This window comes from Carcharhinus amblyrhynchos, chromosome 21, assembly GCF_965287045.1.
Source record: "Carcharhinus amblyrhynchos chromosome 21, sCarAmb.v2.hapA, whole genome shotgun sequence".
Classification (NCBI taxonomy): Eukaryota; Metazoa; Chordata; class Chondrichthyes; order Carcharhiniformes; family Carcharhinidae; genus Carcharhinus; species Carcharhinus amblyrhynchos.
In genome coordinates, this window is record NC_137344.1 from 7,759,867 (window position 1) to 7,779,795 (window position 19,929).

Consider the following 19,929-nt stretch of genomic DNA (forward strand, 5'->3'; position numbering starts at 1 on the left):
ACTCAGCTGTGTCTTAAATCACAGGTTTAAGACAAGCAGTTTGAAGCCTCAGTCGCACTAACATAATAAGAACATAAGAAATAGGAGCAGGAGTAGGCCATCTAGCCCTTCGAGCCTGCCCCGCCATTCAATAAGATCATGGCTGATCTGTTGTGGCTCAGTTCCACACTCCCGCCCTCTCCCCATAACCCTTAATCCCCTCTCTTATCAAAAACCCATCAACCCGCGTCTTAAAAATATTTAGCGAGGTAGCCTCCACCACTTCAACGGGCAGAGAATTCCAGAGATTCACCACCCTTTGAGTGAAGAAGTTCCTCCTCAACTCTGTTCTAAACCGCCCCCCCCTTTATCTTGAGGCTGTGCCCCCTAGTCCTACTATCCTTTCTGAGCGGGAAGAGTCTCTCCACCTCTATCCTATCCATCCCATTCATCATCTTATACGTCTCAATGAGATCTCCCCTCATTCTTCTAAACTCTAACGAGTACAAGCCTAGTTTATTCAGCCTCTCCTCATAGCTCAACCCCCTCAACTCCGGTATCAGCCTAGTAAACCTCCTCTGCACTCCCTCCAAGGCCAAAATATCCTTGCATAAGTACGGCGACCAAAACTGCACACAGTACTCCAGCTGCGGCCTCACCAATGCCCTATACAGCCGCAGCAAGACCTCCCTACTTTTATATTCAATCCCCCTTGCTATGAAAGCCAGCATCCTATTCGCCTTCCTGATCACCTGCTGCACCTGCAAGTTGGGTTTTTGCGACTCATGCACAAGGACCCTGAGGTCCCTCTGCACCGTCGCCTGCTGCAGTTTTTCGCCACGTAAGTGATAATCCTTCCTACCATTATTCCTACCAAAGTGGACCACCTCGCACTTGCCAACATTAAATTCCATTTGCCATTTCCTGGCCCATTCGCCCAGCCTATCTAGATCCTTCTGCAGACTCTCCACACCCTCCGCACAATTTGCCTTTCCTCCAATCTTGGTGTCGTCAGCAAATTTCGACACCATACGCTCGGTTCCCTCCTCCAGATCATCTATATAAATGGTAAATAGCTGAGGCCCCAGCACCGACCCCTGGGGCACTCCACTAGTCACCATCCGCCAATCCGAATAGCACCCATTGACCCCCACTCTCTGCCTCCTACATGCACTTTGTATTGATTTCCATAGTGTGTGTCTTACTTTACCTACAAAATGTTTCAAGAAATTTTATTTGAGTGGTTTCTGTCTTGTGCTGAAAGTAGCCCAGGACTAAGGAGCTTGCCAGGCGCCCTATCCAGTTTTTGTTTGTCCTTATGATTTATTCTAACAGGTTCTTTAAGGTATTTTGCTCTTAACAAGGAACAGGACTTCCACATATTCATGGTTACCATTCTGGAGTGTGTCCAAAGGGAACACATCACACAGACTGATACTAAAGTTTTTTTTCCTCCATGAGACAAGTATTGTATATTTCCCTTGGTCTGACAATGCCCTCGAGTATCCTTTGGGAAAGAGGCTCCACAGAGACAACAGAGCTTGGCCCTTGAGACTGCAGCATTTAGCCAGTGAAAGATAAAGTGAATTTAGTTAATCATGAGTATTGTGCACATTTAAATCAATGTCCTAACCGTGGAACAGTATTGCATTTAAATATAATTATGTTGTATTTAAAATCAAAACTTAAAACAATATCATTCATAGCTCTTTGTCTCCGAGTAAGAAGACTTCTACTTCAAAGAACATGTTTACTTTGACTTCAAGTAAACCCAACCAATGCAAATACAAATGTATTGTATTGTGTTATGATACGTATTGCGAGACTTCTTCAAGCTGTATTGGGATATCCTTAAGGAATATACCGCAACCTAATTTGGGCATTATTTGAATCATGAAGAATTTAAATTATTCTTGTCTTAATAATTAATTGGATTACATGCTGAATGAATGTAGGGAGCAATGGTTGGATCTGATTCCAGTAAATGGTTGCAACAATCTGATTTCTAGTGATAGAAAAGCTTGGGAAAATATGGATCAGATATTGTAAAGTGCACTAAAATCGCCAGTTTCATTGTATCTCCTTTAAAATCATCTTTCACTACTGCCCTGAGCCCTGTTGAGTTTCTCTCCTCCTCCTTTCTCTCAGCTTTGTGACTTTCTATCTTTAATTATTTCAACATTTATTTAGCTTGCTGGTGCCCCTTCTCTGAACTTACTATAATCCCTCACGCACTTCCTCCACATAAACTTTTATTCATGGCCATCCTTTTATCTTGGGTGCTTCTTCAGGTGCCTCCACACCCATGGTTTTAAGAACACACTAAGAAGTCTCACAACACCAGGTTAAAGTTCAAGAGGTTTATTTGGTAGCACAAGCCACTAGCTTTCGGAGCGCTGCTCCTTCAGTGGGTAAGTGGGAGTCCTATTCACAAACTCAATGTACAAAAATAAAAAGGAAGAGGCTGGCTAGGGTGAACGTTGGACCCTTAGAGGATGAGAGGGGGGACTTAGTGGTAGGGGATGGGGAAATGGCTGAGGCCTTGAATAACTGTTTTGTTTTGGTCTTCACGGAGGAGGGTGTGAATAATTTGCCGGGTGTTAGCAATGGAAAGATGGTAGGAGTGGAGGGTCTGAATGACATTATTGTTACTAGAGAGGCGGTGCTCGACAGACTGGAGGGACTGATTGTGGACAAGTCCCCAGGACCGGATGGAATGCATCCGAGGGTTCTGAAAGAAATGGCGGAGGTGATAGTGGATGCCTTGGTGATTATTTTCCAGACGTCACTGGATTCCGGGGAAGTGCCGGAAGATTGGAAAATGGCTTATGTTACGCCGTTGTTTAAGAAGGGTGGCAGGCAAAAGGCAGGGAATTATAGGCCGGTTAGTTTAACGTCTGTTGTAGGTAAAATGTTAGAATCCGTCATCAAGGAGGAAATAGCGAGGCGTCTTGAGGGGAATTGCTTGATAGAGCAGACGCAGCACGGTTTTGTTAAGGGGAAGTCGTGTCTGACAAATTTACTGGAGTTCTATGAGGATGTGTCTAGGGCGGTGGATAGAGGAGAGCCGGTGGATGTGGTCTTTCTTGATTTTAAGAAGGCGTTTGACAAGGTACCTCACAAGAGGTTATTGCAGAAGGTAAGGGGGCATGGAGTTGGGGGTAGGGTGTTAGCGTGGATAGAGGATTGGTTGTCAAATAGGAGACAGAGAGTGGGGGTTAATGGGTGCTATTCGGATTGGCGGTTGGTGACTAGTGGAGTGCCCCAGGGGTCGGTGCTGGGGCCTCAGCTATTTACCATTTATATAGATGATCTGGAGGAGGGAACCGAGTGTATGGTGTCGAAATTTGCTGATGACACCAAGATTGGTGGACCGGCAAATTGCGCGGAGGGTGTGGAGAGTCTACAGAAGGATCTAGATAGGCTGGGCGAATGGGCGAGGAACTGGCAAATGGAATTTAATGTTGGCAAATGTGAGGTTGTCCACTTTGGTAGGAATAATGGTAGGAAGGACTATTACTTACATGGCGAAAAACTGCAGCAGGCGACGGTGCAGAGGGACCTCGGGGTCCTTGTGCGTGAGTCTCAAAAACCCAGCCTGCAGGTGCAGCAGGCGGTCAGGAAGGCGAATGGGATGCTGGTCTTCATAGCGAGGGGGATTGAATATAAAAGTAGGGAGGTCTTGCTGCAGCTGTATAGGGCACTGGTGAGGCCGCAGCTGGAGTACTGTGTGCAGTTTTGGTTGCCGCACTTACGCAAGGTTATTTTGGCCTTGGAGGGAGTGCAGAGGAAGTTTACTAGGCTGATGCCGGAGTTGAGGATGTTGAGCTATGAGGAGAGGCTGAATAAACTAGGCTTGTACTCGTTAGAGTTTAGAAGAATGAGGGGAGATCTTATTGAGACATATAAGATGATGAATGGGATGGATAGGATAGAGGTGGAGAGACTCTTCCCGCTCAGAAAGGAAAGTAGGACTAGGGGGCACAGCCTCAAGATAAAGGGGGGGCGGTTTAGAACGGAGTTGAGGAGGAACTTCTTCACTCAAAGGGTGGTGAATCTCTGGAATTCTCTGCCCGTTGAAGTGGTGGAGGCTACCTCGCTAAATATTTTTAAGATGCGGTTTGATAGGTTTTTGATAGGCAAAGGGATTAAGGGTTATGGGGAGAGGGCGGGAGTGTGAAACTGAGCCACGACAGATCAGCCATGATCTTATTGAATGGCGGGGCAGGCTCGAGGGGCTAGATGGCCTACTCCTGCTCCTATTTCTTATGTTCTTATGAATGCGAGTCTTTAGAGGTAATCAAGCCTTAAAGGTACAGACAATGTAGTGGAGAGAGGGTTAAGCACAGGTTAAAGAGATGTGTATTGTCTCCAGCCAGGACAGTTAGTGAGATTTTGCAAGCCCAGGCAAGTCATGGGGGTTACAGATACTGGGACATGAACCCAAGGCCATCCTCCTGTGCGGGACTTGGTTATCAGTCTCTGCTAAGCGACTCTGTTGCTGTGTGTTGTGAGGGCCACCTTTGGAGAATGCTCACCTGAAGATCAGAGGCAGAATGCCTGTGACTGCTTAAGTGTTCCCCAACAGGAAGAGAAGTCTTGCCTGGTGATTGTTGAGCGGTGTTCATTCATCCATTGTCGTAGCATCTGCATGGTCTCCCCAGTGTACCATGCCTTGGGACATCCTTTCCTGCAGCATATCACATAGACAGCATTGGCCAAGTTGTAAGTCTATGTACCGTGTACCTGGTGGATGGCCTTCTCACGTGAGATGATGGCATTCATGTCGATGATTCGACATGTCTTGCAGAGGTTGCTGTGACAGGGTTGTGTGGTGTCGTGGTCACTGTTCTCCTGAAGGCTGGGTAGTTTGCGGACATTGGTCTGTTTGAGATTGTGCGGGTGTGGGGATGGCCTTGGTGAGATGTTTCTCTTCAGTGACATGTTGAAGGCTCCAGAGAAGATGGCGTAGCCTGTCCAGGGAAGTACTGGACATGGGAAGGTACTCTCTCCACTGTGTCCCGTGTTTATCTTCTAAGGAGGTCAGTGTGGTTTTTCGCTGTGGCGCTTCAGAACTGTCAATCAATGAACGCCATACCCTGTCTTATGAAGGCATCTTTCAGCATCTGTAGGTGTCTGTTGCGTTCCTCCTCATCTGAGCAGATCCTGGGTATACGGAGGGCTTGTCCTTAGGGGATGCCTCCTTTAACGTGTTTAGGGTGGACATCTGCACATTTAAGAACACAAGCATGGTCATTTTCAAATACTTCATTGTATCCGTCTTCATTTGCTTCTGTGCCTGACCTGAGATGTACGCTTTACCCAAGTCACTTGCAACTCCATTTTCAAATTCCAAAGGTCCAGCCTCTGACCCTTCTTTGATCAGTATACCAAAACAACAGTAAATCTGCTTCATCATTCCCTTTCCCTCTGGTGGACCCACTTATCACATCCTGCTGATTGAGTATGCTTGATCTCTGTCTCTTGTCTTCCTATCAGCTCTCTCTTTATGTCAAAAGATTACCACAGTTCCATACTGTATTCCTGTTAATGGTCTTTTGTGTGTAAACCTTTTGGAAGTCCATGTAAATAATCTCCATTCATGTGCCCTGGTTGGTTGGTGTCATGCCCAGTAAAAAGGCATATCATATTCATGCCTTCAAACATGGACTGTGCTCATATGGAAGCTTCCAGAAATGCCTTTATTTAAAAGTGAACATATGAACTGTTAAGATGTCTGCCAAGAGGTGGCAATGGTCTAGTGACCATTGCCACTTTAACACAGTCTATCAAACTTCTGGAAAATTCTGAATTGAATCAACATGTCCTTGAATGAAGATGCCGACATAGCACTCCTTTGTGAAAGTAATACCTATCAATGTTCAAAACTTACTCCAAAACAGTCAGTGAACACCTAGACTCTGTCTCCACATTTATGAATTAATAAAGGAAAGCTGACTAGATCAGTTATCCACAAGTTCAGTGTGAAAGACCACCATCTACTTTCCATTGTATATCGATGACCATGGGCCATATGCTTAACACTGGCTTTCTAATGCTGAAAACTTTTTATGTCCTAAAACTCAAAAGAGACTTGGGGTTTGTCTGTACAATAACACAAACGAGACAGTAAGACACAGAGGCTGTTTTAAGAATGGAGAGGCTCAAAAGTTTTAAAAAGCTCCTCAACTTGATTCCGAAGCTCTGAGTTCACTTCTAAAGAAATTGTACCTCCTGAGAAAACAGCCATGAGGAATTTTCACAGTAACTTCATTGTAGTGTTAATGTAAGCCTACTTGTGACACAAGTAAATAAAACTTCAATTTCATGACATGCTGAACATTCTTTTCTTCAAAGGGATCCTGCAGTCATAGCTAACTGATCCTGATAGCTAACCTCAGCTATCTGAATTTATTGGAACTACAATTCAAGAATGGATTAAAACTTCCTTCTTCACTGGACTCAAAGACATGTGAACTGTTGTAAATCCTTTTGATTTATACTTGTAGTAGGAGTGCACTATTTTCTTTAGTTGTATCTTTTTGAGTGTGGAATGGACTGACATAGTTTTAGTCCTTTCAGGATGTGTGCATGAATAAATAATCGCCTTTAATTAAACCCATGAAAGTTTGCTGCAGGTACTTTTGACCACACACCGATTTTTTTTTCAAAAATAAACTACTCTGAGTATGGATAGTAAGAAAGGGAATTGAAGATTTCTGTTCATCTCTCCTCCCTGTCCGTAACATTTGTTAGAGATGGCCTAGACTTTACAAATCCATTTTGGCTATATCTGATGCATTCATTTTTGTCAAAGTGCTTAGTTACTCTAACTCTAATAGCAGATTCTAATAACTTGACAAAAATAGACATGGACTAACAGTCTGACTTGCTCATTTAGAACTATATCTTTTAGTAATGCTAATTTCCTCCAATCCCCCTTCCTCACTGGACCTTTGGTTTCTTAGCATTTCTGGGAAGTTATTTGTCTTTTTCCATGAAGACACAACTAAAGTAGTCACTTCATTGCTCTTTCATCTCCTTGTTCTCTATTATAAATTCTCCCATTTTAAACCATAAGGGTCCTACATTTGGCTTTGTTAATCTTTTTATTTTTACACTTGTCAAAGTTTTTATGGTCCACTTTTATGTAACTTGCATTTCATTGTTTAAAGAGGATGAGAGTTCATCAGTAAAGAGGGCAGAGTGAGTTCAGATGGAGGTTGAAATCACAGAATGGGGGTATGCTTAATGCAGAGGCTGAGGGAAAAAGGAGCACGATAAATTGATTAAAACATACGATGGGCTTTGGGGATGAGGATCCTGGGAATGACACGTAAGGAGTATTTGAGGACTCATGGTTATATTCAATGGAGTTTAGAAGGATGAGGGAGGATTTTGTTGAAATTTACAGATCAGGATGGAGTGGTGGAGAATTTGTTTCCATTAATAGGAGAGACTGGGTTCCAAGGGCACAGCCTCAGTGTAAAGGTATGACCCTTTAGAACCAAGATGAGGAAGAATTTCTTCAGCCCCAGAGGGTGATGAATCATGGAATTCATTGCCACAGGAGGCTGTGGAGGCCATGTCATTGAGTGCATTTAAGACAAAGATAGATGGACCCTTGATTAGTAAGGGGATCAAAGGTTATGGGGAAAAGGCAGGAGAATGAAATTGAGAAACATATCAGCCATGATCAAATGGCAAAGCATACTCAATGAGTTGAATTACCTCATTCTGCTCAGATCTATTATGGTCTTATCTTTCCCATTCTTCTTAAAGAAAAAATAGAATTTTCAAATCCAAGGAAGCAATTCCTGAGTTTTTGGAAGATCATGACTAAAACATCTACAGTTTCCTCACCTACTTCTCTTAGGAGTGGTTAGAATTAATTCCAGAAGACTTGTTTGTCTCAGTTTCATTATTAATCTCTATTTATCATTTTAAAAATATCATTTTGTTACTTCACCACTCCTGTTCATCATTGGCTCCCATTTCCCAATGGTTGAAGTTTAAATTTCTCATCCTATTGATGAAATTGTTTAATGGTATTGCTGTTCCAATCTAGATAGTTCCTTTAGATGTAATGCTCACCCAAAGTGCTGCTGCTCTGACTTTAGCCTTTTGTTCATCAATCCCTTCCTTCATCTTGTCATTGGCCATCATACCTTCAATTACAACAGCTCCATGGCCTTGAATTTCCAAAGCCATTCCACCTCATACACTCTCCTTCTCTGCAATACTTCGGAAGACGCAGCTCTGCCCAAAGATTGCATCTCCTAATATCAAGTGTGGTGTGTGTTACAAGTGCCAGGCAATGACCACCTCCGACAAGAGAGGATCTGACCGTTGCCTCTTGACATTCAAAGGCATTATCATTGCTGAATCTGCCACTATAATATCCTGGAGTTACCATTGACCAGAAACTGAACTGGACTATCCATGTAAATACTACAGGTTGCTACAGAGCAGGTTAAAGACTAAGAATCCTGATGCACATAACTCGCTTCCTGACTCCCCAGAGCCTGTCTGTCATTCACAAGGCACATCAGGAGTGTAATGGAATGCTCTCCCCTGGATAAGAGCAGCTCCAACAATACTCAAGAAGTGCAACACAATCCAGGATAGAAACTAGAAGCAGGAGTAAGCTATTCAGCCCTTTGAGCGTGCTCACCATTCGTTTTGATCATGGCTGATCTCTCCCCACCCTCATATCCCTTGATCCCTTTAACCCCTCGAGCTATATCTAATTTCTTCCAGAAATCAGTCAATATTTTGGCCTCAACTACAGTCTGTGGCTGTGCATTCCACGCATTCACCACCCTTTGGGTGAAGAAATTTCTTCTCCCCTTAGTTCTAAAAGGTTTACCCCTTAGCCTCAAGTTATGACCTCTAGTTCTTTCTGAACCTACTCTATCTAACCCTGTTAGAATTTTGTAAGGTTTTTTTTGAGATCCCCCCTCAGTCTTCTAAACTCGAGTGAATCCTAACCGACTTAATCTGTCCTCATATGACAGACTTGCCATCCCAGGAATCAACCTGGTAAACCTTCGTTGTATCCCCTCTATAGCAAAGACATCCTTCCTTGGGTAGGTACACCAAAACTGCACACAATACTCCAGGTGTGGCCTCACCAACACCCTATGCAATTGCAGCATAACATCCCTATCCCTATACTCAAATTAGCCTGCTTGATCGCCAGCCTTTCCACAAATGTTCAGTTCCTTCACCAGCAACAAAATGTGGCAGTCATGTGTACCATCTATCAGATACGCTGCAGGAACTTGCTAAAACTCCAATGCTTCACCTTCCAAACTCACGAACACTACCAACTAGGAGGACAAGGGCAGCAAATAGCTGGAAATGCCACCATCAGCAGATTCTCCACGAAATCACTCGTCATCTTGACCTGGAAATATATTGGTGCTCCTTCACTGTCACTAGATCAAATTCCTGAAATTTTGTCTCTAGCTGCACTGAGTACATTTACACCTCAGGGACTGCAGTGGTTCAAGAAGGCTCATCAACAATTCTGCATATGTGGTCCAGCCTCCTTGTGACCCATAGCACTCTGGCTCTTATCTGTCCTCTGAAATGGTCAAGCTAGCCACTCAGTTGTCCCAAACTGCTGTAGAAAAGTTTAAAATGAATTGTAAGTTAATATTACAATTTTCACCATTTGAGCAAAAGTAGTCTGGACTATTGGATGAAATTCTGTTCTTAAATTTTGCTCAGTTGGAAATGGGTTGGCAGCTGTAACTCTGTTCTGGCTTGACATGGACTGTGTTAGAAGGGTCTCTAAATTGGCACAGAAAAATGTCACATTTTTACCATTGAGTGTGCTCTTCTATAATTTAGATCCAGACATATTGGGCAGCACAGTGGTTGGCACTGCTGCCTCACAGTACCAGGGACCCAGGTTCAAATCCAGCCTCAAATGGAATTTGCATGTTCTCCCCATGTGTGTGTGGGGTTTCAGGTGCTCCAGTTTCCTCCCACAATCCAAAGATGTGCAAGTTAGGTTGATTGGCCATTTAAATTGCTCCTTAGATGTCAGGAGGATTAGCAGGGTAAATATGTGGGGTCAAGGGGATAAGGCTTGAGTGAGATTGCTGGTGCAGGCTCAATGGGCTGAATGGCCACCTCCTGCACTGTAGGGATTCTGATTCTATATTGACAGAATGCAGGGAAGAAATTTTAAACTGCATCTGATCAAGCTATATCAAACCTGAGAACACCTGAAGAAAACACAATGTCCCTTCTGTTTGCTAGTGGAGTAAAAACTTCAACAATATGACTGAAATATGACAAGATGCATTCCCAGGTATTGGTAATAAATTTTAGAACATGTTATAATGTTGGAATGTGTTGCAGTTGAATTTGTAATTGCTAATGATTTATTCCAGCTACATATTGAACTTTAAGTGTTTTTACCATGCAAAGGAGCTGTTTTAGGTCTCTTGTACATTCTGATTAAAGAGGATTACTGCAGCAAGGTTCTATACTTTCAAATGAGATCTAAACCAATTAAAAACAAAAGTTAAAGTAAGATTAATGGTTTGATAGAAATGAGCTCTGGTTTGTTTTAATAGGCACTTGTCACCTTTCTATTAGGTGTAGCTATTACTGTCCTGTCACTGTTTTCACTCTGATTTGTATGTTGCATTACACAAAGCAAAGGTTCCTCTTCTAATACTGAGCTTAATTCACTATCTTGTAATCATCCAAATAAAACTTTATTTAAGTTATACTATTTGAATCGTTTGTACACATTATATTTGTTCTACTAAAATATACGGCAAGTTGTACCTATAATATGAATAGCAGTGATAGTTTTTAGCTTTGTTCTTGCTCTGAACTCCTAATGTTACTCCTGTCTAGCTCAGTGTATCATTTGCTGAACACACTTCCATTGAGCATTAGAAATCTAGACCTGGCGAAGTGTTTTTTCTCTATGCCAAACAGTATAGTCTATTCTATGATATTGTGCTTTAATGCAGCTAGTATTCAACATGGTTCTCTGAAGATATAGACAGTCTGGTGCACTGGAGCTAAGTTTCTAGTGTTGCTAATGCAACCTAGTTGCTGCTGCCACCTTTATATTTCATGACTACCATTGTGCTCATCAGCTCTATCTCCTCCTTCATTCTCCTCCTTGCTCTTTCCTCATCCCTTGTCATTCAATTGTTTGTCCCTGTCAGCCTAATCCTCCATTACTAAATATTCTATGGCCTTGTAGTCTGTATCCATCAACATCACTATTTCTCTGCTAAATTCCTCTTGAATCCCTTATTAAATTATTCACAGGTTCCCTCTGCAGCAGCCTGGAATTATTTGGTGTACTTACCAAGGTGCATTCCAATAGTCAGTTTACCTGCCTCATTTCCCTTTTTGTACCCTGCCAATTCCCATGTTCCTCTTTGGCTAATTTTGGAGGCTTCATCCCTCTTTGCAGTCTGTTTGATATCCTTTTTGGATCCTCACCTTCTTATTGTAGAAACAAACTTGACGTTATGGATTTTGCTCCAACCTGGTTATCTTATTATGGATTCTTCTCTTCCAACAAAATCACAGTTTGATTTTCGATTCCATCACTAGTGCTGCCAAAACAAAATTTATAAAATACGCAACCAGAGTTTTGAGTAAATTAGAGTACCTTCCTGAAGCTTCATGTATGAACTTGGCGAATATCAGTGGGCTGTGAATCAGACTCTAGATTGAATGGCCTACTTCTGTTCCTATCTCTTATGATCTTATATAGGACATCAGGGGAGACCGATCCATTTTTCATCCAACGCTTACATGTACACTTTGCCGAAGAGGTCACTGACTGCAGGAGCCTCAGCCAGCCACTCCCGAATTCAATGAAATTAAGGCCAAGTGTAATACCTCAATACTTTCTTGATTGTAGTTGGATGCATAGAGAAAAAATATAATTTGTTAACAAATTCAGAATCACCTTTTGTTATATTGCACTGTGAGGCTTTGTATGGTTCCCAAATACTGTGTAAACAGAACATTTGAAATATGTTGTTCATTTAACATAGTAAAACATTCCAAGCTACTTCATGGGATTATCAGTAAACAAAATCTGACATTGAAACAGATAAGGAGGTATTGAAACATAAAAAGGTGGTATGTTTTATGGAGCTTCATATAGGAGGAGTGAGATGAAGAATTTGAGATAAATTTCTGAGTTTAGGACCAAGTCAGATGAAGGCACAGCCAGCAATGGTGGAAGGACTGACGTTGGGCAAGTGCAAGAGGCTATGAAGGATCAAACCCCTTCCCACTTAGTCACACTGTACATAACCCAATGAGCCAACCCCCCTCCATTTCTAGATGATTGTCATCTTTGATACAGACACTACCTGTCCAGAATGTTGATGGCTTTGGTAGCAGAAACCCACAACTACGTGTGCACGAAGTGTACCGTCTGCAGCAGCTCCAGGATTTTGATCCAGCAACAGTGAAAGAATATAATTCCAAGTTAGGATTAAGAGGAGATATGATTGGAGAGTTCAAATCTTGAATGATTCTGATAAAGTAAGTACGGACAAACTATTTCCAATCGGCTAAGGACCAGAAGTGACATGAGCGGTCAATCACAGTAAGTTGCCGTGATCTGGAATATGTTGCCCAAAAAGATGCTGGGTACAGATTTAATAGCAAAATTTAAAATGGAATGGCATAAATACATATGGAGAAAATAAATTACAAAATTAATGGGAATAAGTGGACGATGGGATTAATTGGATAGTTCTACCAAAGAGCATGATGGGCCAAATGGCTGTTTCTATGCTGTATCACTCTACTCTGCGGTGGATGTGCCTGGCCTTTGCTTGTATCTGGTGCTTCAGTATTTTGTACCAGACGGCCCTGATCTTTTTTTATCTCAATGTTAGCAAAAGAACAGCCCACCTTACTGTTCAGATTTTTTAATTGTTTCAGATGAAAATGTTGAACATTTCATGCGCCAGTATTAATCGATTCCCAATTGGATTGACATAATCTCAATAATTGAAGGTATGATAGTTTTATGTAAATCTCTACCTTTAATTTTTCATTACAGAAGTGCACTGGGTAAAAAGTACAATATACAAAATTACGTGAACATTTAACTGACGTTTCCTGGAAATCCATTACCTTTAAATTTGTGGTGGAGGAAGAGAAACTTGCTGTAATGTTTCATTGACTGATAGTTTATCTCACCATTCACAGAGTTAGGAAGGGAGAAGTTTATTCAATTGAATTTTTATCTGTTCCAAAATGCTGAAGACATGAAGTTCTGCTACAATGACAACATTATTCACAATGTTGACATAAACCCCAAATGTATGCAGAGAGGGCAGAAATTAAAATCTGATAAAATCGAAGCGAAATCAGTAATAGTGCAGATAGTTCACATGCAGAATATTGGCTAATTTTTATGAATAGGAATACCCACCTTTTTACACGTTTTACAAGAAAATTGAAAATTCTTTCCAGTCTTGTGGGCTTAATTCCTGGTGTTGTATCATTCAGCCAATACAGGTTTTTTTTGGGGGGGGCGGAGAGGGGGTCATTTTCAGGTGCCCGTGTTTGTTCCTGTATTACTGCCCTACCCCAGAATCAAATAACAACCAATTTGAGACAGCTTCAAGAAATGATGTTTGAGATAAATGTTCAAGCCATTGAAAAGACATTTGCAGCATACCTAGTTTGGCCTATATGTGACTCCAGATCCACAGCAATGTAATTGATTCGTAAATGCCCTCAAGGATGGGCAACAAAGGCTGGCCCAGCTAGTGACGCCCACATCTCATGAATACCATCCCAGGAATGAATAATAAAAATATATAGCTGATTTAAAGAAAAATACTGCTTTTTCATTGATCATAGAACCTACAGCACAGAAGGAGGGCATTTGGCCCATCAATTTTTCATCCAACGTTTACACGTACACTTTGCTGAAGAGGTCACTGAATACACGGTCTGACCTAAGTGTGACTCAGAGCCACAGCAATGTGATTAACTCTCAACCACCCTCTGAAATGGTCTGAGCGAGATATTCCATTGCAGGACAACTAGGGATGGGCAATAAATGCTCGCCCAGCCAGCGACACCATTGTCCCTTGAATTAATGAATAAATGCGTCGATTGATAAAGGCAGGTGTCCCAAATGCCCTTTTCACCATCCTACTAACATGCCCTTCCGTCTTATCCGAATTGATTCAGTGGTTTTGCTCATTTAAACAATAATTAAAAATAAATGCCTCAAAATCAAAAGTGATGAAGGACGTTAGTGTTTATTGTGCAAATGATTCCAATTTTGGAACTGTCTGATGTACATGAGTTTTATTTGTGCTGTGTTCAACTCCAATGCTATTTATTGTGAATGGGTTGCCAAATGAAAAATTTGGTTGCTGCAGGGATTTTTCTATTAATATGTAACGTTAACTGTTAAGACCCTGAAGGGAAGAGTTCCTGGAAGGATTGATTGCATTTTGCATTTTTCGCAAAATGTGCATTTTTAAACAACAAAATAGTTACGCATATAATGTTTCTAATAACCTTCAGAGCATACATCTCAAACAGCTTTATTATTATTTGAAATAAACCATTGAGTCTGCAGAGGCCTGGTTAGTTTGTGATTGTAATAATGGCAAATTTGTAATTATTACTTCTCTGAAAGTGACGTGTCCAGCTAAACACACAGTTCCTTTTCGTGATTCTGCACTTTTTCAGAATGGATTCTGTTGGAAATTATTGAACTGACAACTTTCACATCATCCCTTTTGGTCTCGCTCTATAAACCCCTGATAAAGTTACATTTTGTTGAATGAGGCGCAAAATGGTTTTTAATAACGTTAAGTTCATAATTACTGTTAAACTGCTTCACTAGCCCTCATGGAGAGTTTTTATTTGTTGAATGTTATATTTCTCTATTACCCTAAGTTCCACATGTTTAACAAAATTTTATTTGAAATTTTAGCTTCTAACTGAATCCCATATCAATGACACAATCATTTATTATGTTATATGTAAAGTCTGAAGTTAAAAGTGAAGGGATGCAATTTTATCACTTCCTCTTTTGCTGTCTGAGAATACTTCACTGTGGTTGACGGCTTATCTTGATGGATTACATCTCTATTGCTCGAATTCTGGAGATCCCCTAGACTTGGTGTGAGAAGTCATGTCAGGAGAGGGAAAATCCACACCACAGATCCTGAGCAACTTTCTTCAGTGTCAGTGGTAAGGACGTTACGTCCAGTCATAGCTGTAAGTGAGCTAATTCTGAGTAATTCCAGGCATTTGATTGCTTGACATCAGAAACCTTGAATGATAGTTTTAGAATTTGTAGCTACCTATTACTACGTTTGCATCTGACAAGATTATATGGGAAATTCTTGGGTTTCAGTCAAGTTGTACATAGTTAACTAAGTGTAAGCTGTAAATATTTAATCTCAGACGGGAATTGGGTATATCCTTTGGGGAATAATTTGCAGTGCCTTGGGGACAGGAACAGGATTAGGGAATAAAACTAATTGGATAGCTCTTTCAAAAAGCTGGCACAGGCACAGTGACTGCCTTCTGTGTAAGGTAAGACCCTGCAATAGATGTACACATGTCTGTTAAAACCCTCTGCATTTATTTAGCTCAGTTGGCTGGACAGCTGGTTCATAATGCAGAACAACACTAAAAGTGCAGGTTCAATTCCCATTCTGGCTGAGGTTATACATGAAGGTGTGCCTTCTCAACATTGCCCCTCACCTGAGGCATGATATCCTCAGGTTGAATCACCACCGCCAACCTACAGTCATCTGGGACTATGGCAACTTTACCTACCTTACTATTACCAGGGGGTCAGTTTGTTGTATTCATGGACTTGAAAAGGAACAGGGTCAGAGCCCAAATCTTGGGGCATAGATATTGTTGCTTTCTGTGGTGCTGCTGATGTGTCTTGCAGACAGTACTCAAAGATTAAAAGGAAAACCAACATGGATGCCTTACCCAGGTGGTTTATCACAGTCCTTTTTTCCTAAATGTGACAATGTGTTTGGATGGATTAGCCACAACCTGGGCTATTGCTTGCAGATATTCACTCGGGGTTTGAGACAATCACCATCATGGTTACGGAATGACACATTCAAGTTGGGCAACATTTTTTGGATGATTTCAGGAGATCTGTTGTGAGACTTCTTAATCTGGGATGTGTCTGTTTGAGACAGAGTTTGGTGGTAATTTGAGTCCATAAAGTCAACTGACTTTCAGCCATCTTTTGCAGCACTTTAATGTGCACTTTTAAAAGAAAAGACAGCTGCAGGAGATTCCACACTGATTACAGTTCATGTTTTAAAAATTATGGGGAACAACATGCCTTTACTGGGCATAGTAAGTATATAACTGAAAATATAAGCCCAGATTTAATTGCTAATGTGTTCTGAATTGATTTCAGATAGTGTGGCAGGTGTCCTTAATACTCTCGTGAGCTGGAGAGGAAAACCACGTGGAGCTTTTGTTTCTGACTGCTGTCCAATTACATCCTTTCAGATAATGCATGTGTCTCAATGTCAGCTGAGGGTATGGGACAATTAGACATGGCTATGATCCACCAGCATTGTCTGTCATGGTCAGAAAGAAGGGTCTTTTGGGCACCATGTAACAGTGCCACAGCAAGTTGTGATGAGAAGACTCAAACGAGGCGGGTAAACTGCCAACAAAAATACAGGTTGTTGGGCGAGATGAAGTTCTGCACTTCTCAGCATTTTTGTAACAGCAAGGAAAGCCTTAATTGAACTGCATTCAGCATACCATGTACAATTTTGGACACTATGCAGAAAGGCCATATTGGTTGTGAGAGGAATGCAAATCAGATTCACTGGACTATTTTTTGATTTGATATGAGTTATTATTATAAAATGTATTGGTATACAGTGAAAAGTTAAAAGACAAAGCTATAGGGGAGAATGAAAGAAGAAGGTGTTCAATGTAGTGTATAGTCGTAACTAAGGTGTAAAAAAGATGAACTTAATACAAAGTAGGTCCATTCAAAAGTCTGATGGCAGCAGGGAAGAAGATGTTTTTGAGTCAGTTGGTACATGATCTCAGACTTTTCTATCTTTTTTCTGACGGAAGAATGTGGAAGAGAGTATGGCCAGAGCGCAGACTATTCTAAATTCCATTGTTACCAGTAGTACAATTATAACTTTTCAAAAATCATTTGCCCCCCTCTTTTGCTTATCCTAGCCAGACATGAGCCAATCATGTTAGTATGAATCATTTACCTTGGCCAATAAATTTCATTCTCTGGCAGCATGAGAATATGGAAGTTCATAGAGTTTGAAAGTTCTTTTCCCACACTGTCCCAGCAACCCAAGTACATAGATCCATAGAGTTCGAAAGTTCATTTCTCATTGTCTACTTTAGCAACCCTTGATTGGAAAAATTGACTTTTTCTACTGTCTGTGAAACTTGTACTTTCTAAAGCCATGTTGATGAGAGTTCTCAGTAGCTGAATTGTTTTCAAGAAATGTGGTTTTTCTCGCTCAGCTGTATTCCATCATGCCCTAGAGTGTCATTAGTCAAGGTGTATGCCTTTATTGCAGAATACAATATGTTTTCAAAAAATACAGTTTAAGTTCTCTAATAGTGGTTATATGTACTTCTGTGCAAACTATACTGTTGTAACTCCAGGTACTTTGTACTTTTTCTATGTGATATTCATTCTAAATTGTTTTTCTTAAATCTATATTAGTCTTTTTAGTCCCAAATTATCCTAAACCCTTCTGACTCAGGTTGAGGGAAAGATGTGTTTTGTGGTGGCATTATGCTGGAGTTGGCGGAAATGATAGAGGGTGATCCTTTGAATGTAGAAGCTGGTTGGATGAAAAGTGAGAGCGAGAGAAAAATTGTCATGGTTCTGGGGGAAAGAGAAAGGGGTGGGGGCAGAGGTGCACGAGATGGTTCAGATACAATTCAACCACATTTGAATCCTGGGTTGTGGAAGAAGGCAGGCAGGCCCAAAGTGCCGTTTTTGAAGAACAGTCTTGCTGTCATGACCACATATTTAAAGTAATTGGGTAAAGAAGCAAAAAGAATGAGAGGAATTTTTTTTTCTCATAGCGAATCATTAGGTATTGGAATGCACTGTCTGAGAGTGTTGTAGAGACGGTTCAATCAAAGTTCTTTCTGGCCTGCTGCTATATCTGTTCCTGTCAAGGATTGGGGCCACATTATCCACCTGTGGCTTGGGTAGCTTGTAGTGTAGGAAAACCAAAAATTGAAGAAAATTGCAAGTAGTAATTGGAATCATTTGTTCGCTTTTCTTCTGGAAGTTAACTTGATTATCAGCAAAACAGTTTAACAAGTAGAATGTTATGAATGTTTCATCTAATTCTAATACTTATTGTATCATTTCCAGATATATTGGGAGATCAGATTCTATAACCATCAGTGTTTGGAATCACAAGAAAATTCACAAAAAACAAGGTGCAGGTTTCCTTGGTTGTGTGCGACTCCTTTCCAACACCATCAATCGCCTTAAAGATACCGGTTGTGAGTATAAACAGTTTAAAGCTTAAGAATAAATTTGATTGTGATCCAAGTCATATTTATTTTTATATCTTCATCAATGTCATCTCTTTCAAATATTTTAATTGGAAAGTCATGATCATTGCAAGGAGCAGTGGCAAACTGATTTTCTGCTTAGGTAGAATCCTATATTCACACAAACATTGACCTGAATGTCATCCTTGCAACAGATTGCAAGTTGAGAAGCATGAATAGTGTGATCTATTTGTTTCTCTGGTTTGTTAGCTTAAATTTGCTCTGACCAATTGAAATTTGAAGTCTTTTTTTAAGAAAGTACATTATTTGAATGCTAATGTCCAGCAAGAATGAATGGAAGGAAATGGATTCAGTTCTTGCCAGATTCTGCTGTGATAGTGTCAAGTGGCATCTAACAACCTCCCCAAAGGCAGGATTAGTTGGTAATTTGCTATTGTTGATTCCCAGAGGTTTTTACCTCCTGTTGAAGCTGTGTAGTCTAGTAAGACTAAAGGAGGTAGGGGAGATTTGGATGGATTCATATTGTTAAAATTCAAAATTGATTTTAGATTGATTAATCTGTGCTCTTCTACTCCCTTCTTCCACCTATTTCTTCACAGTTCCAAAATGTTAATTTGCGAATGTGGTGCCATACCCAGGAACTTTACCCTGTGCTTGTTCTTCCCTCTTTTTTTACTTAGATTGAGAGATTGATGATCTAGCATTATTGCCAAATATTTGTGAAGAACTTGTCAAAAGGATTGATTTTAATTGCAAGGAGCAGTTTTGCATTTAAGAGCACCCGTTGTTCAAAGTAGTATCCTGAGTTACTCACCAGAAAGGAGAGGGAATTGGCCTTTCTGTGACTTTTTTTTAGTCCTCTCCCATTATTCCTGCATAATGTTGCTTCATATATTCCACCACGATTCTGCGACGTATTTCTCTCTCCTCCTCTTCTCCCTTTTTAAGGTCCCTTCCTCCCCCATGTTTTCCTCCTTAATGTATTGCATTGTAGTTTTCATTCAACAGAAGATTCAGATTTTCAATAACAGCTTGCGAAATCATTTAATCAGTGTCTTTAATTGTAGTTCAGCATCTGTCATAAGCACTCAAATTCAAAGGAGTTGTTGCATGAAGTTAAATTAGCTGCTGATAGAGACTACAAAGTGCTTAATACTAACTTCTTAATATTAAGTATCAATTATGGCTCAGTGGGGAGCACTCTCACCCCAGTAGGTTGTGCATTCAATTTGATTTGAATTTTTTTATTATTATTGTCATGTATTGTTATATAGTGAAAAGTATTATTTCTTGAGCGCTATACAGACAAACATACAGTACATAAGGAAGCAAAGGAGAAAGTGCAGAATGTAGTGTTACAGTCATAGCTAGGATGTAGAGAAATAGCAATTTAATGCAAGG

The 19,929-nt window shown here is 40.8% G+C and overlaps 1 protein-coding gene across 3 annotated transcripts in view; it reads left to right on the plus strand.

Moving 5' to 3' along the window:
* smurf2 (SMAD specific E3 ubiquitin protein ligase 2) overlaps nt 1-19,929 on the plus strand; it is a 214,192-nt gene that overhangs the window by 121,517 nt on the left and 72,746 nt on the right. For all 3 annotated transcript variants that reach the window (XM_080209417.1, XM_080209419.1, XM_080209418.1), the window contains exon 4: nt 18,383-18,516. In XM_080209417.1, coding sequence (XP_080065543.1) covers nt 18,383-18,516 — 134 coding nt within the window. The remainder of the gene's footprint in view (nt 1-18,382; nt 18,517-19,929) is intronic.